Below are 24,420 nucleotides of genomic sequence, written 5' to 3' on the forward strand. Positions count from 1 at the left end.
TGGTCGCCGTGGTAACCGTAGTCCGTCCTCTCTGTCTCTACTTGTCCTCTTCTATGTTTCCTGCTCCAGGAGCCCCGCAGCTGCTCCGGGTGACGTCTGCGCATGCGCGGTCCTTTGAGCGGAAGTGCCGAACCCACGCCTGCAAGATGGAGCCCGGAGAGTGAGTGCGGAGGGGGGAGGGAGGATCCGCGGCCATCCGGGGGCAGGGAGGCCCGGGAGACCTCAGGGAGGAGGCGGCGGGGGCACGGGAGACCCTGTGGCAGGACAGGGGGCCCGGGGGTCTCCATGGGGAGGCGGAGGTGCCGGGGGACCACGGGGTGCATGAGACGTACACACCAGGGAGGGAGGATCCGGAGGCAGGGGGGGCCCACAGGAGGAGGGGGCCCCATGGGGAGCAGGGTGGCAAGGGGGAGGGGGGAGCAGGGGGGCACTATGGGGATCAGGGGGCCCCCACAGGGTGCATAAGAAGGGGGGGGGGGCAGCCAGAGCTGCCAAGGCTTCAGGTCGCACGGTAACACTTCTCTGTTTTCAAGTCCTCTGAGTGCTCCTCACTTCTCTTTACTGGTGGATTAAGAAAATGGATGAAACAAAACCAGAATCTCGCTTTAGTGAATGCAGGGCAGTGCCTGGATGAATGCACCACTCACCCCTGGCATGGGGGGCTGTGGGATCTTTGAATGGCCCTGCACCCTCTCCTACCGTGCCCTGCCTTCCTGTAATATATATCATAAGATGCAGCTGGTGATCTATACCAAACAACAGCTGTCTTACCTCTGGGTCGTCCTGCATGTACCCTTTGATCTGCAAGTTAGAGATTCAATTTGTAGTTAAAAAATGCTCCACTAGTTCGGTGTTTCAGTTTTGCAATTGATACGAATTACCCTAATTTAATGACCACAGTTTTCCGACCTCTGAAGTACTTGGCTGTCACAGGCCAGTGCCCTGCACATTTATCACCGCTGCCCACCACATAGATGCTGCTGTCTGGCCGCAATCTCACGCTGGCCTGAGCTGTCTCCCTGGTATAGTGCAGCCAAACTTCTTCATTCTGCTGTGACAGGATCTCCTGTGGGTGAGGGTGCTGCTCCCTGGGCTGTGACAGGATCTCCCGGGGGTGAGGGTGCTGCTCCCTGTGACAGGATCTCTGGGTGAGGGTGCTGCTCCCTGGGCTGTGACAGGATCTCCCGGGGGTGAGGGTGCTGCTCCCTGTGACAGGATCTCCCGTGGGGTGAGGGTGCTGCTCCCTGTGACATGATCTCCTGTGGGTGAGGGTGCTGCTCCCTGTGCTGTGACAGGATCTCCCGTGGGTGAGGGTGCTGCTCCCGGTGCTGTGACAGGATCTCCTGTGGGTGAGGGTGCTGCTCCCTGTCCTGTGACAGGATCTCCCGTGGGTGAGGGTGCTGCTCCCGGTGCTGTGACAGGATCTCCTGTGGGTGAGGGTGCTGCTCCCTGTGCTGTGACAGGATCTCCCGTGGGTAAGGGTGCTACTCCGTTTGGCAGGATCTCCCGTGGGGCGAGGGTGCTGCTCCCTGTCCTGTGACAGGATCTCCCGTGGGTGAGGGTGCTGCTCCCGGTGCTGTGACAGGATCTCCTGTGGGTGAGGGTGCTGCTCCCTGTCCTGTGACAGGATCTCCTGTGGGGTGAGGGTGCTTCTCCCTGTGGGTGAGGGTGCTGCTCCCTGTCCTGTGACAGGATCTCCTGTGGGGTGAGGGTGCTTCTCCCTGTGCTGTCACAGGATCTCCTCTGGGTGAGGGTGCTGCTCCCTGTGACTGGATCTCATCTGGGTTGAGAGTGCTGCGACAGGATCTCCCGTGGGTGAGGGTTCTGCTCCCTGGGCTGTGACAGGATCTCCCATGGGTGAGGGTGTTGCTCCCTGTGCTGTGACAGGATCTCCTCTGGGTGAGGGTGCTGCTCCCTGTGCTGTGACAGGATCTCCTGTCGGTGAGAGTGCCTCTCCCTGTGCTGTGACGGGATCTCCCATGGGTGAGGGTTCTGCTTCCGGTGACCGGATCTCCCGTGAGGTGAGGGTGCTGCTCCCTGGGCTGTGACAGGATCTCCCGTGGGTGAGGGTGCTGCTCCCTGTCCTGTGACAGGATCTCCCATGGGTAAGGGGGCTACTCCCTGTGACAGGATCTCCCGTGGCGTGAGGGTGCTGCTCCCTGTGCTGTGACAGGATCTCCAGTGGGACGAGGGTGCTGTGACTGGATCTCCCGTGGGGTGAGGGTGCTGCTCCCTGTGCTGTGACAGGATCTTCTGCGGGTGAGGGTTCTGCTCCCTGTGACAGGATCTCATCTGGTGTAAGGGTGCTGCTCCCTGTGACTGGATCTCCCCTGGGGTGAGGGTGCTGCTCCCTGAGCTGTGACAGGATCTCCTGCGGGTGAGGGTGCTGCTCCCTGTGACAGGATCTCATCTGGTGTGAGGGTGCTGCTCCCTGTGACTGGATCTCCCGTGGGTGAGGGTGCTGCTCCCTGGGCTGTGACAGGATCTCCCCTGAGGTGAGGGTGCTGCTCCCTGTGCTGTGACAGGATCTCCTGTGGGTGAGGGTGCTGCTCCCTGTGCTGTGACAGGATCTCCCCTGGGGTGAGGGTGCTGCTCCCTGTGCTGTGACAGGATCTCCAGTGGGTGAGGGTGCTGCTCCCTGTGCTGTGCCAGGATCTCCCGGGGGTGAGGGTGCTGCTCCCTGTGACAGGATCTCTGGGTGAGGGTGCTGCTCCCTGGGCTGTGACAGGATCTCCCGGGGGTGAGGGTGCTGCTCCCTGTGACAGGATCTCCCGTGGGGTGAGGGTGCTGCTCCCTGTGACATGATCTCCTGTGGGTGAGGGTGCTGCTCCCTGTGCTGTGACAGGATCTCCCGTGGGTGAGGGTGCTGCTCCCGGTGCTGTGACAGGATCTCCTGTGGGTGAGGGTGCTGCTCCCTGTCCTGTGACAGGATCTCCCGTGGGTGAGGGTGCTGCTCCCTGTGCTGTGCCAGGATCTCCCGGGGGTGAGGGTGCTGCTCCCTGTGACAGGATCTCTGGGTGAGGGTGCTGCTCCCTGGGCTGTGACAGGATCTCCCGGGGGTGAGGGTGCTGCTCCCTGTGACAGGATCTCCCGTGGGGTGAGGGTGCTGCTCCCTGTGACATGATCTCCTGTGGGTGAGGGTGCTGCTCCCTGTGCTGTGACAGGATCTCCCGTGGGTGAGGGTGCTGCTCCCGGTGCTGTGACAGGATCTCCTGTGGGTGAGGGTGCTGCTCCCTGTCCTGTGACAGGATCTCCCGTGGGTGAGGGTGCTGCTCCCGGTGCTGTGACAGGATCTCCTGTGGGTGAGGGTGCTGCTCCCTGTGCTGTGACAGGATCTCCCGTGGGTAAGGGTGCTACTCCGTTTGGCAGGATCTCCCGTGGGGCGAGGGTGCTGCTCCCTGTCCTGTGACAGGATCTCCCGTGGGTGAGGGTGCTGCTCCCGGTGCTGTGACAGGATCTCCTGTGGGTGAGGGTGCTGCTCCCTGTCCTGTGACAGGATCTCCTGTGGGGTGAGGGTGCTTCTCCCTGTGGGTGAGGGTGCTGCTCCCTGTCCTGTGACAGGATCTCCTGTGGGGTGAGGGTGCTTCTCCCTGTGCTGTCACAGGATCTCCTCTGGGTGAGGGTGCTGCTCCCTGTGACTGGATCTCATCTGGGTTGAGAGTGCTGCGACAGGATCTCCCGTGGGTGAGGGTTCTGCTCCCTGGGCTGTGACAGGATCTCCCATGGGTGAGGGTGTTGCTCCCTGTGCTGTGACAGGATCTCCTCTGGGTGAGGGTGCTGCTCCCTGTGCTGTGACAGGATCTCCTGTCGGTGAGAGTGCCTCTCCCTGTGCTGTGACGGGATCTCCCATGGGTGAGGGTTCTGCTTCCGGTGACCGGATCTCCCGTGAGGTGAGGGTGCTGCTCCCTGGGCTGTGACAGGATCTCCCGTGGGTGAGGGTGCTGCTCCCTGTCCTGTGACAGGATCTCCCATGGGTAAGGGGGCTACTCCCTGTGACAGGATCTCCCGTGGCGTGAGGGTGCTGCTCCCTGTGCTGTGACAGGATCTCCAGTGGGACGAGGGTGCTGTGACTGGATCTCCCGTGGGGTGAGGGTGCTGCTCCCTGTGCTGTGACAGGATCTTCTGCGGGTGAGGGTTCTGCTCCCTGTGACAGGATCTCATCTGGTGTAAGGGTGCTGCTCCCTGTGACTGGATCTCCCCTGGGGTGAGGGTGCTGCTCCCTGAGCTGTGACAGGATCTCCTGCGGGTGAGGGTGCTGCTCCCTGTGACAGGATCTCATCTGGTGTGAGGGTGCTGCTCCCTGTGACTGGATCTCCCGTGGGTGAGGGTGCTGCTCCCTGGGCTGTGACAGGATCTCCCCTGAGGTGAGGGTGCTGCTCCCTGTGCTGTGACAGGATCTCCTGTGGGTGAGGGTGCTGCTCCCTGTGCTGTGACAGGATCTCCCCTGGGGTGAGGGTGCTGCTCCCTGTGCTGTGACAGGATCTCCAGTGGGTGAGGGTGCTGCTCCCTGTGCTGTGCCAGGATCTCCCGTGGGTGTGGGTGCTGCTCCCTGTGACGGGATCTCCCCTGGGGTGAGGGTGCTGCTCCCTGTGACGGGATCTCCCCTGGGGTGAGGGTGCTGCTCCCTGTGACGGGATCTCCCCTGGGGTGAGGGTGCTGCTCCCTGTGACTGGATCTCATCTGGGGTGAGGGTGCCTCTCCCTGTGCTGTGACAGGATCTCCTGTGGGTGAGGGTGCCGCTCCCTGTGCTGTGACGGGATCTCCCGTGGGTGAGGGTGCTGCTTCCTGTGACAGGATCTCCTGTGAGGTGAAGGTGCTGCTCCCTGGGCTGTGACAGGATCACCCGTGGGTGAGGGTGCTGCTCCCTGTCCTGTGACAGGATCTCCTCATGGGCGAGGGTGCTGCTCCCTGTGATTGGATCTCCTCTGGGGTGAGGGTGCTGCTCCCTGTCCTGTGACAGGATCCCCCGTGGGTAAGGGTGCTACTCCCTGTGACAGGATGTCCCGTGGGTGAGGGTGCTTCTCCCTGTGCTGTCACATGATCTCATCTGGGGTGGGGGTTTTGCTTCATGTGCTGTGACAGGATTTCCTGTGGGTGAGGGTGCTGCTCCTTGTGACTGGATCTCATTTGGGGTGAGGGTGCTGCTCCCTGTGACAGGATCTCCTGTGGGTGAGGGTGCTGCTCCCTGTGACAGGATCTCCCGTGGGTGAGGGTGCTGCTCCCTTGGCTGTGACAGGATCTCCTGTGGGTGAGGGTGCTGCTCCCTGTGCTGTTAAAGGATCTCCCGTGGGTGAGGGTGCTGCAACAGGATCTCCCGTGGGTGAGGGTGCTGCTCCCTGAGCTGTGACAGGATCTCCTGTGTGTGAGGGTGCTGCTCCCTGTGACAGGATCTCCCGTGGGTGAGGGTGCTGCTCCCTGTGACAGGATCTCCCGTGGGTGAGGGTGCTGCTCCCTGTGCTGTGACAGGATCTCCTGTGGGGTGAGGGTGCTGCTCCCTGTGACAGGATCTCCTTTGGGTGAGGGCTCTGCTCCCTGTGCTGTGACAGGATCTCCTCTGGGTGAGGGTGCTGCTCCCTGTGCTGTGACAGGATCTCCTGTGGGGTGAGGGTGCTGCTCCCTGTGACAGGATCTCCTTTGGGTGAGGGCTCTGCTCCCTGTGCTGTGACAGGATCTCCTCTGGGTGAGGGTGCTGCTCCCTGTGCTGTGACAGGATCTCCTGTGGGTGAGGGTGCCGCTCCCTGTGCTGTGACGGGATCTCCTCATGGGCGAGGGTGCTGCTCCCTGTGACCGGATCTCCTCTGGGGTGAGGGTGCTGCTCCCTGTCCTGTGACCGGATCCCCCGTGGGTAAGGGTGCTACTCCGTTTGGCAGGATCTCCCGTGGGGCGAGGGTGCTGCTCCCTGTGCTTTGACAGGATCTCCCCTGGGGTGAGGGTGCTGCTCCCTGTGCTGTGACAGGATCTGCCGTGGGTGAGGGTGCTGCTCCCTGTGCTGTGACAGGATCTCCTGTGGTGTGAGGGTGCTGCTCCGTGTGACAGGATCTCCTGTGGGTGAGGGTGCTGCTCTCTGTGCTGTGACAGGATCTCCTGTGGGTGAGGGTGCTGCTCCCTGGGCTGTGACAGGATCTCCCGTGGGTCGAGGGTGCTGCTCCCTTAGCTTTGACAGGATCTCCTGTGGGTGAGGGTGCTGCTCCCTATGACAGGATCTCCTGTGGGTGAGGGTGCTGCTCCCTGTGACAGGATCTCCTGTGGGTGAGGGTGCTGCTCCCTGTGACAGGATCTCCTGTGGGTGAGGGTGCTTCTCCCTGTGACAGGATCTCCCGTTGGTGAGGGTGCTGCTCCCTGTGACAGGATCTCCCGTGGGTGAGGGTGCTGCTCCCTGGGCTGTGACAGGATCTCCCGTGAGGTGAGGGTGCTGCTCCCTGTGCTGTGACAGGATCTCCCGTGGGTGAGGGTGCTGCTCCCTGTGACTGGATCTTCCGTGGGTGAGGGTGCTGCTCCCTGTGACAGGATCTCCCGTGGGTGAGGGTGCTGCTCCCTGGGCTGTGACAGGATCTCCCGTGCGGTGAGGGTGCTGCTCCCTGTGCTGTGACAGGATCTCCTGTGGGTGAGGGTGCTGCTCCCTGTGCTGTGACAGGATCTCCCGTGGGTGAGTGTGCTGCTCCCTGTCCTGTGGCAGGATCTACTGTGGGTGAGGGTGCTGCTCCCTGGGCTGTGACAGGATCTCCCGTGCGGTGAGGGTGCTGCTCCCTGTGCTGTGACAGGATCTCCCGTACGGTGAGGGTGCTGCTCCCTGTTCTGTGACAGGATCTCCCCTGGGGTGAGGGTGACGCTCCCTGTGCTGTGACAGGATCTCCCCTGGGGTGAGGGTGCTGCTCCCTGTGCTGTGACAGGATCTCCAGTGGGTGAGGGTGCTGCTCCCTGGGCTGTGACTGGATCTCCCCTGGGGTGAGGGTGCTGCTCCCTGGGCTGTGACAGGATCTCCCGTGGGTGAGGGTGCTGCTCCCTGTGACTGGATCTTCCGTGGGTGAGGGTGCTGCTCCCTGTGACAGGATCTCCCGTGGGTGAGGGTGCTGCTCCCTGGGCTGTGACAGGATCTCCCGTGCGGTGAGGGTGCTGCTCCCTGTGCTGTGACAGGATCTCATGGGCGAGGGTGCTGCTCCCTGTGACAGAATCTCCTCTGGGGTGAGGGTGCTGCTCCCTGTGCTGTGACAGGATCTCCTGTGGGTGAGGGTGCTGCTCCCTGTGCTGTGACAGGATTTCCTGTGGGTGAGGGTGCTGCTCCCTGTGACTGGATCTCATCTGGGGTGAGGGTGCTGCTCCCTGTGACTGGATCTCATCTGGGGTGAGGGTGCTGCTCCCTGTGCTGTGAAAGGATCTCCCCTGGGGTGAGGGTGCTGCTCCCTGGGCTGTGACAGGATCTCCTGGGGGGGCTGTGACAGGATCTCCTGGGGGTGATGGTGCTGCTCCCTTTGGTAGGATCTCCCCTGGAGTGAGGGTGCTGCTCCCAGTGCTGTGACAGGATCTCCCGTGGGTGAGGGTGCTGCTCCCTGGGCTGTGACAGGATCTCCCGTGCGGTGAGGGTGCTGCTCCCTGTGCTGTGACAGGATCTCATGGGCGAGGGTGCTGCTCCCTGTGACAGAATCTCCTCTGGGGTGAGGGTGCTGCTCCCTGTGCTGTGACAGGATCTCCTGTGGGTGAGGGTGCTGCTCCCTGTGCTGTGACAGGATTTCCTGTGGGTGAGGGTGCTGCTCCCTGTGACTGGATCTCATCTGGGGTGAGGGTGCTGCTCCCTGTGACTGGATCTCATCTGGGGTGAGGGTGCTGCTCCCTGTGACTGGATCTCATCTGGGGTGAGGGTGCTGCTCCCTGTGCTGTGAAAGGATCTCCCCTGGGGTGAGGGTGCTGCTCCCTGGGCTGTGACAGGATCTCCTGGGGGGGCTGTGACAGGATCTCCTGGGGGTGATGGTGCTGCTCCCTTTGGTAGGATCTCCCCTGGAGTGAGGGTGCTGCTCCCAGTGCTGTGACAGGATCTCCAGGGGGTGAGGGTGCTGCTCCCTGTGACAGGATCTCTGGGTGAGGGTGCTGCTCCCTGTGCTGTGACAGGATCTCCAAGGGGTGAGGGTGCTGCTCCCTCTGACAGGATCTCTGGGTGAGGGTGCTGCGTCTTGGTAGTCCTAGAGATCACAGTACCTGGTTCCTAGTGGTCAGTTCCAGCTTAACCAGGCAGGAGTTTCGAAACAAGAGGTTCTCTGGCTGGTGAATAGGAGCCGTAGACACCCTTTGCTGGTAAGGGTAGCCGGGAGCTTCCTGGTCTAACAGTAGTACCCAATCGGCAGATCTGTGCTGGGCTCAGTGGCTTTAGGGGACCCTCCCTCTAGCAACAGTTGGGTTCGTGTTCCCTGCTTTACTGATTGAGCTTTATTCCATGGTCCATCGACCTGAGGTCATTTGCACCCTGGTTTGGGAGCGAGGGCTCCTGGTGACGCATGGCAGAGGTGTTCCTTTATGCCATGGCTGCACAGCTGGATGTAACTAAAATGATGTAGCAGTGCTGGCACAGCAGATAGATGGATTCAGATACTTCCCTAACCTGACACTTACCATGTCCTAATTTCTCTCCAGACCCAGGAGGAAGATCCCGCTGGTGCCAGAGAATCTGCTGAAGAAGAGGAAGACCTACCAAGCCATCAAAGCCACCCAGGCGAAGCTTGCCCTGCAAGAGAAGAAGAGGGTAAGTGCTCTGACGAGGGGCGTGGAGTTCAGCCCACCTCTTTAGGGGAGGGTGAATGCCAGAGAGACGGGTTGGAGGAAGAGCTCCATGGGTGAATTGTTCATGGTACAGTAGGGAAAGAGAAGATACACAGGATAAGACACACAGAACCACGAGCGAGCCTTTCTGTGCAGGGGATAGACCCACAGAATCATGGGTGAGCTTTTCAGTGCAGCATAAGGGGCAAAGAACCACAGGTTAACCTTTCACTACAGCATATGGGGCAAAGAACCACGAGTAAATGTAAATGTACAGGAATTTATATAGCGCAAATCACCGAGCGGTTTCTAAGCGCTTGCTTAGGGAACCCGTCCTGGTATTCCTCTGTGAGATAACCCCGGCAGGGTATCCGCAAGGTGAAAGCCAGGCATCCCGCCGCGAGGGGCAATTGTGGAGATTAAGCAAGCTATTGCCCAGAGTCGCAGAGTGTGAACCCGTGAATCAAGTTGGCACCGGAGCGAGAATTGTCGAGTCCATGGACATTTTAGGACTCCAGACCCCACCGAGCCGGGAATTGAACCCTGGTCCCGGGCTGACCTCTGCTTCCAGGTCTGCCTCCTCTAACCAGTGAGCCACACTTCTCCAGTGAACCATTCCGTGCAGGATAAGGGGGAAAGAACCACGAGTGAGCCATTCCGTGCAGGATAAGGGGGAAAGAACCACGAGTGAGCCATTCCGTGCAGGATACAGGGGAAAGAACCACGAGTAAACCATTCCGTGCAGGATAGGGGGCAAAGAACCACAAGTGAGCCATTCCGTGCGGGATACGGGGTAGAGAACCACGAGTGGGCCATTCCGTGCAGGATACGGGGCAAAGTACCACGAGTGAGCCATTCCGTCCAGGATAAGGGGCAAAGAACCACCAGTGAGCCATTGCGTACAGGTAAAAAAAGAACATAGGTGAGGTTTTTAGAGCAATGAAACTGATCCATTTGGAACTACTTGGAGCACAGAATGAGCCAACGATCTACAGTTTGTTGGGAGCAGAGAAACGTGCACTGGAACAAGATCTGATGGTGAGTAGGAATTTCGTACCATGAGTACTCCGCTGGAAGAAAGGGTTAGATTCAGCTCAGCTGCACAAAAGGTCTCCTCGGTGTCCAGCCAGTGCGTCTCCTCCAGCATGGGGCGTAATGTAGGCTCACCATCAGAGGTGTGCAGGGTCTGTGAGGGTTGGGTATAAAATCAAATGTTGGACAGACAGTGAAATCGTTTTAGGATACTGCCTCGCCTGGATATTTCCATATTTGTTCGGAGCATGGATTTGCTTCTGCCTGTGGCTTGATCACAATGCATGCTTAATTTTGAGTGTGTCCAAAAGGGTTTCTGCAGACCGTAACACATGCAACTGTCTCTTCCTAATAGAGTGGTGGCTTCTGTTGTCTGGTTTTTGCTTCTGTCCGTCGGTTTCATGAATCAGGATCCAGTGTTGTCTCCCTGCGTGCTCTGGCCTCTGATTCAGATGAGAGAGCTGCTCGAGCCTGCGCATTGGGGGTCCAGGTCTATGCTGTGCTGGGGGTCAGGATGTGGAAATGCTGCCAATTGGCTCGTGCTGTAGATGCAGGGTGTGCAGCCCTGTGCCTTGTGAATACTGTCACAGTGGGAGAAGTGACTTCACTTCAGTGGGCCTACTGGCAGGGTTTTAGCATCGACCTTTCAGGATCTTATTCTCTGTGATTGCACAAAGCCTGACACGTACTTGGATTCTGTAGGGTCAGGTCTTCCTTTCTGTTGTGTCAAGCTCAACTTGCCTTTAGCCCCGCTCGCACAGGGTCTGTGAATTTGTAGATGAACCTGGGTGTGGACGAGGTCTGTTCAGTCCTGGTCCCATGGATTAAACACGCTAGATCTGCAGGGAATGCACCTGGGACCGTAGAAGAGATGAGCTGTTCATAGGGTTCATCATTCTGGTGCTCTCACTGTGTGCACTGTGACTTTCGGAGGCTTTATAGCTTGGATACGGCACGGAGTCCACACCTTTTGAATTATGATCAGATAACTTTTGTGGCGATAAGTTACTAAAAACCTCACTCGAAGGGCACCTTTGGGTACCTAGCTGTAGGCAAGCTCGATCCAAGCGACGGCAGTAAGTCTTGCATCTTTCACCACCACAGAAGCAAATCCTCTCTGTTAGAAACTTGTGTGCCGGGGTCAAAGGAGCAGCTGGGTACAGGCTTAGGAGCGTTTTTAATGAAACCGCTCTTTCCTTAGTGTTGTATGATCACCTTCTGACTACTTCATGGTTGTAGTTTTTAGGATTGCTGCTTCAAGAAACAATTTTTTTTTTCTTTAGGTTCAGAAAGGGAAACCACTCCGTTTCAAGCGCTTGGAGACTTTTTTGCGACACTCGCAGATAAGGCATCGTGATGAAGTTCGATTGCATCGCATGGAAAAGAAACCCAAGGGGCTCTCTCTACCAGAGGTGCAAAAGCTGGCATTTGTCGTGCGGATTGCAGAGTAAGCATCTATGCCTAAAGGGCTTGCTTTTTGAGTCTCCTACACAGCTTCTCAACTATGATCTGATATATCTAAACACTTAGTATAAGGTCCTCACTTGTTAGTGCTGGCCGCGGTGCATTTTTCATTCTCGTGTCTGTTAGAGCCTTGTTTCCTTGGTATTACTTGAGCTTGTTCTGTATCTGACCTCTCTCTCTCTCTCACTCAGGATCAAAGGAGTCTGCCCCAGAGTGAGACGGGTGATTGAGCTCCTCCGTCTGAGAAAGATTTTCACTGGTGTCTTCGTGAAGCTGACTGCCACCTCTGTGCGGATGCTGAAGACGATAGAGCCGTACGTGGCCTGGGGGTAAGTCGTCTACAGCCGTGGCTCTCGGATGTTCTCCCATTGCAGCGTACTCTGGTCCAGCCTGCCTGTGCTCCGTTGTTTCAGATTGGAGCCTAAAATTTATTTTAGAAGTTGCAGGAAAGCCATTAATATTTGGGTCAGACGCAGTGGTGCGATTGGCGTTTTCTGTTCAATAACAAGAACAGACTGCGTATTAAAATCATTGTTGTGTTGCAGTGGTTCTGCTGTCAGATGTTACCTTGACTGAAATGAGTTCCAAGGTCCAATCAGGATTCCATCCCAAGTATCTGGTCTCTACCAGGCCATACTCTCTGGTCTGGTCTCACTGCTTCATCTAACATGTCTCCTGTCCACCCACACTCCGTTCAGCATATTTGAGTACCACACTCATTGCATAGGTCTGGTCTCTGCCTTACCGTCTGTGCCTGGCCTGTGTCCCTTCTAATTCAAGGTGAATACTGACATCTGTGGCATTGTAATAGTACTGTACTTGCTGCAGTAGAACTAACTGCCTTTCAGCTGTGGTTAAACACGGGTGAGGTGCTTTGCATGCTGGTCTGCCAGGTAAGGAAACTGGACAGGTGCACACCCAGTGTCTGTATCAAACCCCTTTTCTCTGATTCATTTAGATCTGCTCCAAGTCCTGCTTTTGACCAAGTTCTGAATGTCTTGAAGCCCAGATACTTGCTGAGTTGCTCCTGTGGTATTAGTGATCTGGTCATCCTTGAAGGGTTTGATCTCCTCCTTAGACCGGTCATTGCTCCGACTCTTGGGCATCTGGTAGGAGTGACCTTGAAGGATGTGATCTCTTTAGACCTGGCCTTTCTAGTCATTTACATCGCGGTCATTACAACTAAAGTCGTTACGACTTGCGCTGGATGGCATGGATCATACTATGGAACCTTCCCTACTGTTACGTAGGCTGGAGTTGGAATAGTAAATCATACTATTCCTAAGTCCAGCGCCTCTAGCGCAAGTCGTTGTAACAACTTGCTTTGTAATAACTGCGATGTAACGTCACATATTCCATCAAAACACACAGCCTGTCATGGCAGTGTGTGAGTGTTAAGGTGTAGGGTCTCCAAGGGTGGCACAATAGGTGCTGCAGTCCTTAGAGGCCTTCCCTAATCACAGGGCCCTCGTGGCACCTTTTTTACAAGGGGCTTACGTGTGGCCAGAGGTGTGCCAATTGTGGGTGCAAAAGTGCAGTTTTGGGAAAGAACTCAGGCCATGGTGCCCCAGGGAACATCAAGTCAAAGTGCATCCAGTGTCATTCAAAAGGGAGAGGGGTTACTGGAACAGAAACCCACTTTCCTACAGGCACCACTTGCTCTCTGTAGTATAACTTGTATTTGTCTGCATTGGCATCACTTGCTACCCTTGAATGTGTAGCGGAATTTCTCATCTGTCATTACTTCCAACTCTAAATTGTCACTTTTTTTCATTCCGACAGATATCCCAATTTAAAGTCTATCCGAGAACTCATCCTTAAACGAGGGCAGGCAAAAATCTGCAAGAAGAAGGTGCCGCTGACCGACAACTTGCTGATCGAAGAGCACCTGGGTGGGTACTACCACCTGGCACTGACATGCCCAACTTTGGGGTCTGTGAAGTATGGGCCTGATTCAGTACAGCGCGTTGTTCAGTAGCTTTCAGCTTCAGTGCACACAAGTGGGATGAGAGACATGTATCAGCTTCTGGTGGTGTCACACAGTGGAGAAGTGACTGCTTGAAATTGTGGTGCACGTAGTGAAAGTGCAGTTTTACAAACTTGGGGTGCTATGTTGAGCATGCAACATTGACCAGCGAAAAACGTTTGTGTTGAAGCATTAATGCGCTTCTTGTCACAGAACCCCTGGTTGTTTGTCTGTCTGTTTGTGTTGTGTTGTCTTTTATTTGTCATGTTTATGATTTCTTCATTATTATACTCCTCTTTTAGGGAAGTTTGGCGTCATTTGTTTGGAGGATTTGATTCACGAGGTGTATGCTGTTGGAAAGCACTTCCGGGATGTGACGAGTTTCCTGTCCCCCTTCCCGCTATCAGTGCCTCGACACGCAGCTCGCAATAAGCTTGGCTTCCGCAGTGAGGTTGGTGACACTGGCAATCGCGGAGATGGAATCAACCAACTCATCCGAAAGCTGAACTAGATAAAGGTAAGATCTCTCCTCTCTCATCTGTAGAGCTCTCCCCGCCCACTGTTAGTACCAGGTACAGAATTGCGTACACCGAGCCTCTCGAGCAATCTAATAGCAAGTTATTGGGCACCGACCCCCAGACCAGGGAGCCCATAAAGGGAGTAGGGTGCACTGCTGACATGGCAACCAAAAGGGGTACTGCTGATCAGTGACTAGAGCCCAGTGAGAGAAGGAAGAGCACTCTGGTTCATACAGTGAGCAAAGGAAGGACCCCCAGCTCGTGGCCCAGAGTGCAGTTAGGAAGGGAGGGCACAGCACAGTGAGAGAAGGAAGAACAGAGTGCAGTGAGAAAGGGAAGGCACGGCCCAGTAAGAGAAGGAAGGACACTGCATCTCAGGACCCAGAGTGTAGTTAGCCAGGGAGGGCACAGTAGTGAGAAGGAAGAACAGATTGCAGTCAGCCAGGGAGGGCACATCCCATTGAGAGAAGGGAGGGCACTGCTGCTCAGACTGCTAGCTGCGCAGTGTGAAGAGTTGAAGCAGTGGAGGTCGGTGTGCTCTCCCTCCATCACATCCACTGCCAGGTAAGTAGCGGGTGCCCCGGCTTAGTGGAAAGTGCTCAGCAGCTGCTTGGAGAAGAGTCCTGTAGCTTTGATGCGCATTCATGAAGTTGACACTCGATAGAGCGCGGAGTGTGACTCAAAACCTTTTTTGCACATTTAGTAAAAATATGATGCATAATGAAGTCTTTAACAATCTGAATTGTACCCGGTGAAAGGGTGCTGGCGTCTAACCTGTCCGCTGAGGGGCAGCTTTGAGTATGAGGGAGGTGCCACATTCGGAACCGTTCTGTGTTGATTTGTAAATGGAGAAAAACTGAGCAACTTAAGTGATGGATTGTGTGGATAATTGGGCGCATGGGGGAAAACTGACTGCAAGAAGGTTCAACATCTGATTGCCTGGCATTTCCCGCAGGACCACAGTTGATTTTCGTGTGGCTGGCGTCTGCCTTCAGTTTCTTGTTCAGCAAAAAAGCTGGATTGGAATGTATATCCCAATATCTAAGCAGTCCACCCTTAACATTTTGTTGCCCAGATGTGCATCCCATGCTTTTTGTACCACAGAACTCGAGCTGCTTTGTACTGATGAAGCCAAATAGACGGATCCCTGCTTGTGGTCTCCAGTCATATGTAATCAAATAATAACTTTCATGAATTACAAAATGAATGCACGGTGGCTTTAGCTCTGAGCCCTTCAGCTGTTGCTTGCTAGCAGTGTAATTAGAATCCGATTATTAGCCAGAGGAATGCTACCAAGACTGGGTGATCCTACAATCGCTACCAAGACTGGGCGATACTACAATCCAAAGATCAGCCAAAGGAATGCTACCAAGACTGGGCGATGGGGAATCCTACAATCCAAAGATCAGCCGGAGGAATGCTACCAAGACTGGGCGATGGATGATCCAACAATCCAGAGATCAGCCGGAGGAATGCTACAGAGACTGGGCGATGGGTGATACTAAAATCCAAAGATCAGCCGGAGGAATGCTACCAAGACTGGGTGATGGATGATCTACTGTCTGAAGATCAGCGGAGGAATGCTACCAAGACTGGGTGATCCTACAATCCAAAGATCAGCCGGAGAAATGCTATCAAGACTGGGCGATGCGGAATCCTACAATCCAAAGCTCAGCCGGAGGAATGCTACCAAGACAGGGCAATGGGTGATCCTACAATCCAAAGATCAGCCGGAGGAATGCTACCAAGACGGGGCGATGGGTGATCCTACAATCTGTGATCAGGGGAGGAATGCTACCAAGACTGGGCGATGGGTGATTTACAATCCAAAGATCAGCTGGAGGAATGTTACCAAGACTGGGCGATGGGTGATTTACAATCCAAAGATCAGCTGGAGGAATGTTACCAAGACTAGGTGATGGGTGATCCTACAATCCAAAGATCAGCCGGAGGAATGCCACCAAGACTGGGTGATCCTACAATCCAAAGATCAGCCTGAGGAATGCCACCAAGACTGGGTGATCCTACAATCCAAAGATCAGCCGGAGGAATGCTACCAAGACTGGGTAATCCTACAATCCAAAGATCAGCCGGAGGAATGCTACCAAGACTGGGTGATAGGTGATCCTACAATCTAAAGATCAGCCGGAGGAATGCTACCAATACTGGGTGATTCTACAATCCAAAGATCGGCTGGAGGAATGCTACCAAGACTGGACGAGGGGTGATCCTACAATCCAAAGGTCAGCCGGAGGAATGCTACCAAGACTGGGCGATGGGTGATCCTACAGTCTGAAGATCAGCCGGAGGAATGCTACCAAGACTGGGCATTGGGTGATCCTGCAATCCAAAGATCGGCCGGAGGAATGCTACCAAGACTGGACGATGGGTGATCCTACAATCCAAAGGTCAGCCGGAGGAATGCTACCAAGACTGGGCGATGGGTGATCCTACAGTCTGAAGATCAGCCGGAGGAATGCTACCAAGACTGGGCATTGGGTGATCCTACAATCCAAAGATCGGCCGGAGGAATGCTACCAAGACGATCCACCTTCAACCATTGGCTTTCTTGCCAGTGTCAGTCAGGTTTTTCATCCGCTCGTTGGATGTCCTGTTGGTATTTAACGCGCTGTTAATGGCATCAGCCCTGCAGCGATGAGCCGATCGTTTTCATCCAGTTCTTGCAGAGCAGCAGGGGTTGCTGCTGTGAGACAGAACACCTTCACTGTTGGGTACATGTGGACGGGCTTCAATACTGATGCTAGCAACGAAAAAATCCCATTAAAATACTCAAACGTGTATGCACGTTTGCCGCTTGTATGCATTTATAAATTCATATACACTGATGCATATGTGCAGCATAGTACCTGGTCCTGTTAGACATGTACTGGGGGATTCTTAGTTTGAATTGGTGAGTATCTTGCTCGTTCATTTAACATTTATTGGAGGGGGACCTTGCTTCAATCTCTGAAAAAAAGGTTGTTCTTCTGAACTGAGTAGTTAATCTCGGGACACCGGGTCTATTATGTTCTGGTCTTGCAAGGAACACTTTGTTTTTTAGGTCTCACCTAGCGATGCAGCGCATGCGCTTCTCTCTCTGGCGAGATATATTGTTGTTGATTTAGCTTGCGATGCGGGGGTGGAAGCTCCACCCATGCTTCTAGTTGGCGCATCTTCCAAAAGCGTGCTTTTTATTGGGAGTGAGGCATGTTTTGTTACCTTCCAGTCTCCTGCTCGGCGTACCTGCCCAGACAGGAGATGTGCACGCGCACTGTGTCTCTACGGCAGACTCTACAGGGCTTCATTGGGTGTTGTATCGGTTTAATTTTTGTATTTTGCTGCATCCATTTCTACTTGCAGCCTCTGGGAACTCAACTGCTTTGCACTAGGGGTATTTTAGCCAGTATAACCTTTGAAAATAAGGTATGCATTTTTTATTAGCAGGCCCCGGATCATGCTTACTCCGGGCAGGCTCGGAGGTGCAGGGTAGTCACGGGGAGGACAAGGATATCCCGGCACACTCTGGGCGCTTTTCCGCTGAGGCAGCAGTATGTTAATTTTTGCATCGCGCTTAAGTGAAAGCGCGATGCAAAAATAAACCCGCTGCTGTGTGCGTAATGGCGACATCTTGTTTGTATTTGCAGCAAACAAGTGCCCGCCATTGCCTAAGCTGGTGTTCCGACAGCTTAACAGACGGGGAGCGCAAAACAGAACAGAACATGAGCTTGGGCAATGGCGGGCGCTTGTTGCAGTGCTGTTCAGAAGTCGATCACTTTACTGGCAGAAATCTGGAGCATGTGGAAATGGAGCCTGGAGTGGGCCCGTCTCAAAATCTGTTTTCAATAGTATGCCTGAGATGCTGCACACTTAAATCCTTGCACAAGAGCACACCATGTATTGATACCTAGTGCACAACAGGGTCACACGAGTACAGGCTGTCCCAACACTGTTGCATTACCAAGGTCACACAAGTGTGAGTCTGTGCCCGGCATGCCAACATGCATTCGTGTCCAATGTTTCTACATCTCCCTGTTGACCATTGACCCTTACGCGTTGAGTGGTCCAGGAAGTCATGGCTGGAGGACGCAAGGACAAAACTGAACTCGGAGTATCACCCTGTGCGAACATCTGGGCTGCAGAGGGGCCCAACTCTACCTAGTGCCTCAAGTTGCAGGGAGACTACATGAAATAACTCAGCTCACTCGTAAAAAGCACCCTGTCACTCAGCCCTGGTCTTGCCTCTTCTGCCTTTCCCATTCATTTAAACTCCGTGCTCCTCCTATCTCGCCAATTTCCAATCCATGTTTTTATCTTTTCATCTCCTTTTTACAACAGCATTCTTCCCCCCCTCGGTCTCCACCGCCCTGTTTGCTGCTAAACTCACCACAGCGTCTCTTGTCTACTCTCTTCTCTGTTGCTTCATGTACTTCATCCCTCCCCTTTTTGCTGCCTGTTTTCTCTCGATCCTATCCTCTCTCCCTGTCCTCTCCGTTTTTAAGCCCCCCTTTCCTTCCCTCCTTGTTTGAACCCTTATTATTCCTTTCAAGTTTACCAGCACCCCGTATTTCAAATTTTTACTGCGACCCGTCCCACACTCCTCTGCTGCAGCCTGCACACTTCTCTTCCCTTTCTGGGTCCTGCACACGCTTCACCTCTGTTTGCAGCCTGTCTTTTTTCTCTGCTGACTGCATCTGCACCCTTTTCAGCAGCCTGCACCACTCTTTCCCCACTCCTGTTTCTTCAGGTTGTACCTCCGTTGTACACTTCCTGTGCCACCCGCCCTCTTTTTTGTACCCTGCACCCCTCTCGGCCCTGTCTCCGCAGCGTGTATCACCCTCTTCTCTTTATCTGCAGCCTATACTCTTGTCTATAGGCTGATTCAGATGTAATCTCTCGCTCTCTGGTTCGAGACCTTCAGGCTTTCTTCAGTTAGCTCGTAGATCTTCAGTCGATGTTATTGTGTCGATCATGTAGTTATATTTCCGAGCCATTACCCTTCTGCGTCACTGGTCTTCGACTCACCTTCTCTGCCTACGGTCCGCCACCCAGCTGGGCCTCTTACACTTCAACTTTATCGGAGAATGATCTACCAATGGAACACACTCCATTCTGTTTCTGTCTGAAGTGTCTTTCTAAATATCAAACACAAGGAGATGATGGACGATGCGCTGAACCTCCCCACCCCCACCCCCCTGTCACAGATCTGGGTTGAATCCATCTTGTGTTTGCTTTGTTCGCCCTAAGGTGGCAGGGTGTGCCCAGGTGACCCTCTAGAGCTCCCAGGCCCTAGGTACCACTTACCAGGGACTTGCAGGGGAGCAGAGGTACCAATTCTGGATGTTTTTAGGGAAGAGCGCTAGTACAGGGGCCTGGTTGGAAGGGACCCCACCCTGTGCACTACAGTCGAAACCACATCAAAACCAGGCAAAAAGTGGGGGCTAACCAAGTCCACAGAGGCATTTTCCCTCCGTTTCAAAATCAATAGGAGCGCTACATACCAGTAATTATTGTGGTTCATTTCGTAGGCCCAACTACAAACCAGGTGCAAGATCTGACTCCTTAGACCACACCAGGTCAGCATATCAAAATCAAGGACATAACATGTACTGTTAAAACCTTTTACAGAGCCGCATACAAAGGAAACTAGTTTACAGGAAGAGGTCGTTGAAATAATATCCGTAACTCAAACCCCACTTCCAAGCAATGACTTCCTTACAGTTTCCCCGATCATTTAACACTTGTCTGGTCGTTTTCAAAACGTTCCTACAACTCCTCCAAATATTCCTCCTCGCAAACACACATTTTCAATACAACATAAAAATCTCCTACAGCAGGAAATATCAGCTCTATTAATAACGGGAGCAATAGAACCAAAAACAGCCTCAAGGAACCGGGGAGTATTCATTATACTTCCTCATTCCACAAAAAGATGGAACATATTACAACCAATTCTCATCCGCAAACCACTCGATCATTTCTCCTATTGGAACACTTCCATATAGTTACCCTTCAGGAACTCATTCCCTTATTATAAGAGGGCGACCCTATGACAGCGTTAGACCTAAATTCATCTATCACACTAGAAATATCTATGGTTTCTCTTTCAAGGAACCCATTATCCATTCAAGGTTCTTCCCTTTGCGATTACCACCGCCCACGGGTATTCAGAGTATCTATCAGTAGTGGCAGCATGTACGTAGACAACATCCATGTATTTCTATATCTGGACGATTGGCTGATCATAGCAAACAGCCTCAACCTTGTCAAACAGCAGACACAACAAACACTAACTATACTGCATCAGTTGGGGTTCAACATCAACATACAAAAGTCACGTCTACAACCTGCTATGATACAACCATATCTGGGAGCCATGCTCAACACACAACTGGGGTTGGCATATCCAGATGCGACAGAATAAACAACATTGTAACATTAATCCGACAACTCAAAACTGGGACTCTAATCTCAGTCCAAATATCCATGCGACTTCTAGGCATGGCGGCATCTTGTATTTCAGCATTTCCACATGCCGGGCTACACAGGAGACCTCCCCAAGAACGTCTCACAAAAATGAACACATCACAGGTCAACTTCAGGATCTAGTGTTGGTAGACGGCCCCACCCATCACTCTCTGCAGTGATGGAACCCACAAAACGAATCAAAAGCACGACCGTTTCAAGGCCCCGTTCCACAAATAACTGACAGCGGATGCTTCCCTTATGGGTTGGGGAACTCCTCTCGAAGACCATACAATTCATGGATTATGGGACTTCAAACACAAGGATCTCCATATAAATTACCAATAGCTACAAGCTCTTCATCGAGCAGTGAAAGCATTCCTACCTCGCCTAAAACAGTAACGTGTCCTAATTCGAACAGACAATATGACAACTATGTATTACATACAAAACCCGGGGGAGCACACTCTCTCCAATGATCACGCTTAGCACAGAAAATATGGAGTTTAACGATACATCGCAATATTCATTGACTGCCAGAACATGACCCAGGGACAAGCAATCCAGTTACGACCTTCTAAGCAGGACATAGCAACAGATCCACGAATGGAAACTGCACCCCAAAGCCCTCATATCATATTTTCAAAGATGGGGGTTCCAGAAATCTGTTTGCAAACCCAGAAAACGCAAAATGCCCAAACTTTGCAAGCAGGTACACACATAACCAATCCAAGGGCAACGCTCTGTGGATGAGATGAACTGGTCAGGGATATTTGCATACTCTTTCTCCTCGCCCCCTACTTCCATTAGTGGTCAGAAAGCTCAGGCGAACATTCTTTACAATACTACTCGTTGCACCAACATGGGCTCGCCAACCATGGTTCACAGCACTGTTGGAGCTCTCCCTAGGCCCACAAGAGAATCTTCACCTCAGCCCAGACCTTCTCACACAGAACAAAGGTACACAAAGACACCCATCACATCACAGCATGTGAATCTACAGCACTACATGCCAAGAAAAGATGCTTACAGGGTAAGTAACAATCCTTTCTGTATCCTTGACAGCGTCATTCTAGTTTTAGGATGTCTGTGTTTTAGTGAATGTCATATTATTGGGACAACCGCATGTTATGCAACAATTGGAGAACAAATAGTAGAAACTATTCTTCTTTCATATATGACATGTTTGAGAAGCTGTTGGACTCTTTACCTCTCTAGTTTGTAACTTCAGGATTCGCCAATAAGCAGTTTAATGGTAAATCTGTATGTTCTCCATAAGACTTATTTTGTGCCAGAATTCTATCTCGCTAGATTTCCTTATTAAAGATCTTTTTTATGAAAAATCAAACCTAATTCCCTGCAACAATCAATTCACGATCAATGATATATTTGTTAGATTCATAACCCAGCTTCCCACCTACCTAGTGGAGTCCTGGCAACAGAAGAAGATTTATTAACAGCTTGCCGCCACCTCCCTGGTGGTTCCATATGAATAGAAGCAAACTTATCCCCAGCCTGTCCACCTCTCTCGTGGAGTCCCAGCAAAGAAAAAGAAGCAAAATGCGTTACTAGCTTGCCCACGTACCTGGAGGAATCGAGGGAAGAGAAGGGGCATTGAGGGGGGAAAGTGTGTGTATGTTTTTTGGTGTGTGCATGCGCGGTGAATGTGAGGTCTGGGTGGAGCTGTATGATAGTGAAAGACGCTAATGAGGACGTAGGACTGCCTGAAGGAAGGGCAGCTATTGGTTAAACAAAATGTTTTATTTCTCTTCAGGCCAATCTACAGCTTGACTCCGGCGCTGTACTGTGTATAGCCCAGAAGAATGTGTCAAGAAGCCCTTGTGTCTCCCATCAGTACCAACCAGGTGTTCGCCACGCGGATCGCTTTGTGCTGCACATCGTTCTCAGCTCTTCTCGCAGCCAGTGTCATGCATTTCTATCATGCCCAACCCATAACTTACTGATCTTGGGGTTCTCGGTGTCTGAAAGGTGGACTAGCTGCAATGTGAAAACCCCCCAATGATGGCCAAGTGGAAAGGCTGTCCAGGATGGATTGATGGGTCCCTCCAGTGGGCTGTGGTGTTCTTCTCTGACAATTGAGACCAGGGTGTGTGACTCGCTCGAGTTCTCTCCCCACCCCCTGCAACCCAAGGTGAACATGGTGGAACTGACAGAACTGACAATGTGCTGGATTGAACCCCATGGGTTTGGACCGTACAAGCAGGTGGGTCTTGTGAGAACATCAGTACTCGGACCTCCACTGGACATTTTCGACGTACGATATTAATAAATCTGGTTTTTGACAAGTGTTGGATGTGTTTATTTCTGGGGTCATGGGAAGTTGCCTCGGTTGGGATCTGTATCGTGATCTACCAGCATCAGTTGGTCGTGCATGCCCTGTTTTTTATATATTAATTAATAAGCGTTGACTGCCTTGTGTTTGATAATCTGTCTGTTCGCAGTACTTGTTTTGTGTTCCTGCCATCTTGTGTTGGACTTGAATGTTGCAAGATGCTTTCCTTCAGACGTTTCCATGTGATCTTGCCCCAAAACACACGACTCCTCTCTGTCTTTTTCTTACATTGGTTTCAGACTTACTCGGAGTCTTCATTTAGGGGTCACAAATACAACTCCTGGCTGTCTACAGGTGGCAAAATCAGTGGCAAGAACACAGGGGCGGCTCTGCATTCCTTATTTTCTGCCTATTTTTGCTTCTATGAATGGTGAATATTTTATCGTCCACTTCTAGTGTAATAACAAATGGCGCACACTTGGCTGGAATGGGACCCTTGGCCGCTATAATGATTACAAATTGTCTTTAATGCATTTTGTGTGCGTGTTTGGTGCAAGTGTGTATTTGTGATAGAAAGCCTGTGTGAGTGAAAGTGACTAAGAGTTAGTCACATGAGATTGAGTGAGTGAAAATGACTAAGTGTTAATGAGTGTAAGAGTGTGAGTAAATATTAATGTGAGTGACTGTGAGAGTGAGAACATATTGTGATGTGTAAAGTTTGTTCCTGGTTCTGGCATTCTGATGGTAATTATTGCCTTCTAGACACGCCCAGGGTAAACGGCCTGCGCCAGAGGTGATACAAGGCACCCATGGAAAAATACTGGTGTACTTGAAGACATTTCTGACCGTGTCAAAATACTGATACTGGCACCCTGGAGGTAATTCTTGGCACAAAGGTGGAAAACCTGGTACATGGAAGGGTCACAAACATGGCAAAATGCTGGCCATGACCTACTGAGGTAATGTTTGGCACGCGTCACCTACAGTATACGCACAGCATAAATTGTAAAAATGTTGGCACCGGCATATGTTGGCCTTTTTGATCTGGGGGCAATAATTGACAAAATGCTGCGCCGGGACAACAGAGGTAATTTGTGTCCTATCGTGGCGCCCGCACCACATTTTGAAAAAGAAAACTGGGGTCCAGTGCTCGGGACCATCAGGTTGCAATGCCTTGGCTCCCATTAGAGGATTAAAGAGTGCTTCTTCAGTGCTTCCAGAATTTTATTAAAACTCGCCAGGAGAAGTCTGGCTTACTCTTTCCGCTCACTCACTACAATCCAGGGCAAGCATTCTGCTACAGAACTTTCAAAGATCAAGTCAGTACAGCGACTTGAGAGGTATCTGGAATACAATCAATCAAATTATGGAGGGAGGTAGAGGTTAAGGGTAGGTTCACCCTCCTAACTGAATGTAGTAGCGCAAACTCTGGAATACCAGAATGGAAACTTAACCATAGGTAAGGACAGAGTTTTCAATGAGTATGCATGAAAATCCTCTTTCCAGAAAGAAAAATTATTTTCGAGTCCCCTCAACCACCAGGGTGTCCCCTAGGTGGCGCATCATTGGGGTCCTCTCAATCCGCTGCGGATTGAGGCGTGCTGCGACTTGCAGAACTATGTAGGAGCACCAAGTTGTGGAAAAATTTGTTGTGCAATGAAGTGGAGTAGAAAAACAAAAAAAGTTCAAAAGTACTAGATTTCGGGGCGTTACAGGTAGGTAAAAGGTTGAGATCAATGGGTACCATCCCTGGGGTGGGTACACCCCCTATTATGCCACTCTCCAGTGGTAGGGGGGCATAAGCCTTTTCCCCGTTGACTGGGTACCACATATGCAAGATGGCATGGACTGAGAGTTGTGCTTCACCTCACCTACCCCACCTGAGGGGTAGAGTTGGCAGAGGGGGGCACTCCTCTCTTCCTCACTTGTTTTTCCCG

General features: G+C 52.6%; 1 protein-coding gene across 1 annotated transcript; it reads left to right on the top strand.

Moving 5' to 3' along the window:
- The first annotated feature begins 67 nt into the window (after positions 1-67).
- RPL7L1 (ribosomal protein L7 like 1) lies at positions 68-22,496 on the top strand. The gene is made up of 7 exons (XM_086925816.1): positions 68-160; positions 8,623-8,731; positions 11,064-11,227; positions 11,436-11,573; positions 13,027-13,136; positions 13,513-13,727; positions 21,965-22,496. Exons 1-6 carry the CDS (start codon positions 147-149, stop codon positions 13,719-13,721), a joined length of 744 nt encoding a protein of 247 aa, XP_086781942.1. The 5' UTR covers positions 68-146; the 3' UTR covers positions 13,722-13,727; positions 21,965-22,496.
- The last annotated feature ends 1,924 nt before the right edge of the window (positions 22,497-24,420 follow it).

Source organism: Lissotriton vulgaris, chromosome 6, assembly GCF_964263255.1.
Source record: "Lissotriton vulgaris chromosome 6, aLisVul1.2, whole genome shotgun sequence".
Lineage (NCBI taxonomy): Eukaryota > Metazoa > Chordata > Amphibia > Caudata > Salamandridae > Lissotriton > Lissotriton vulgaris.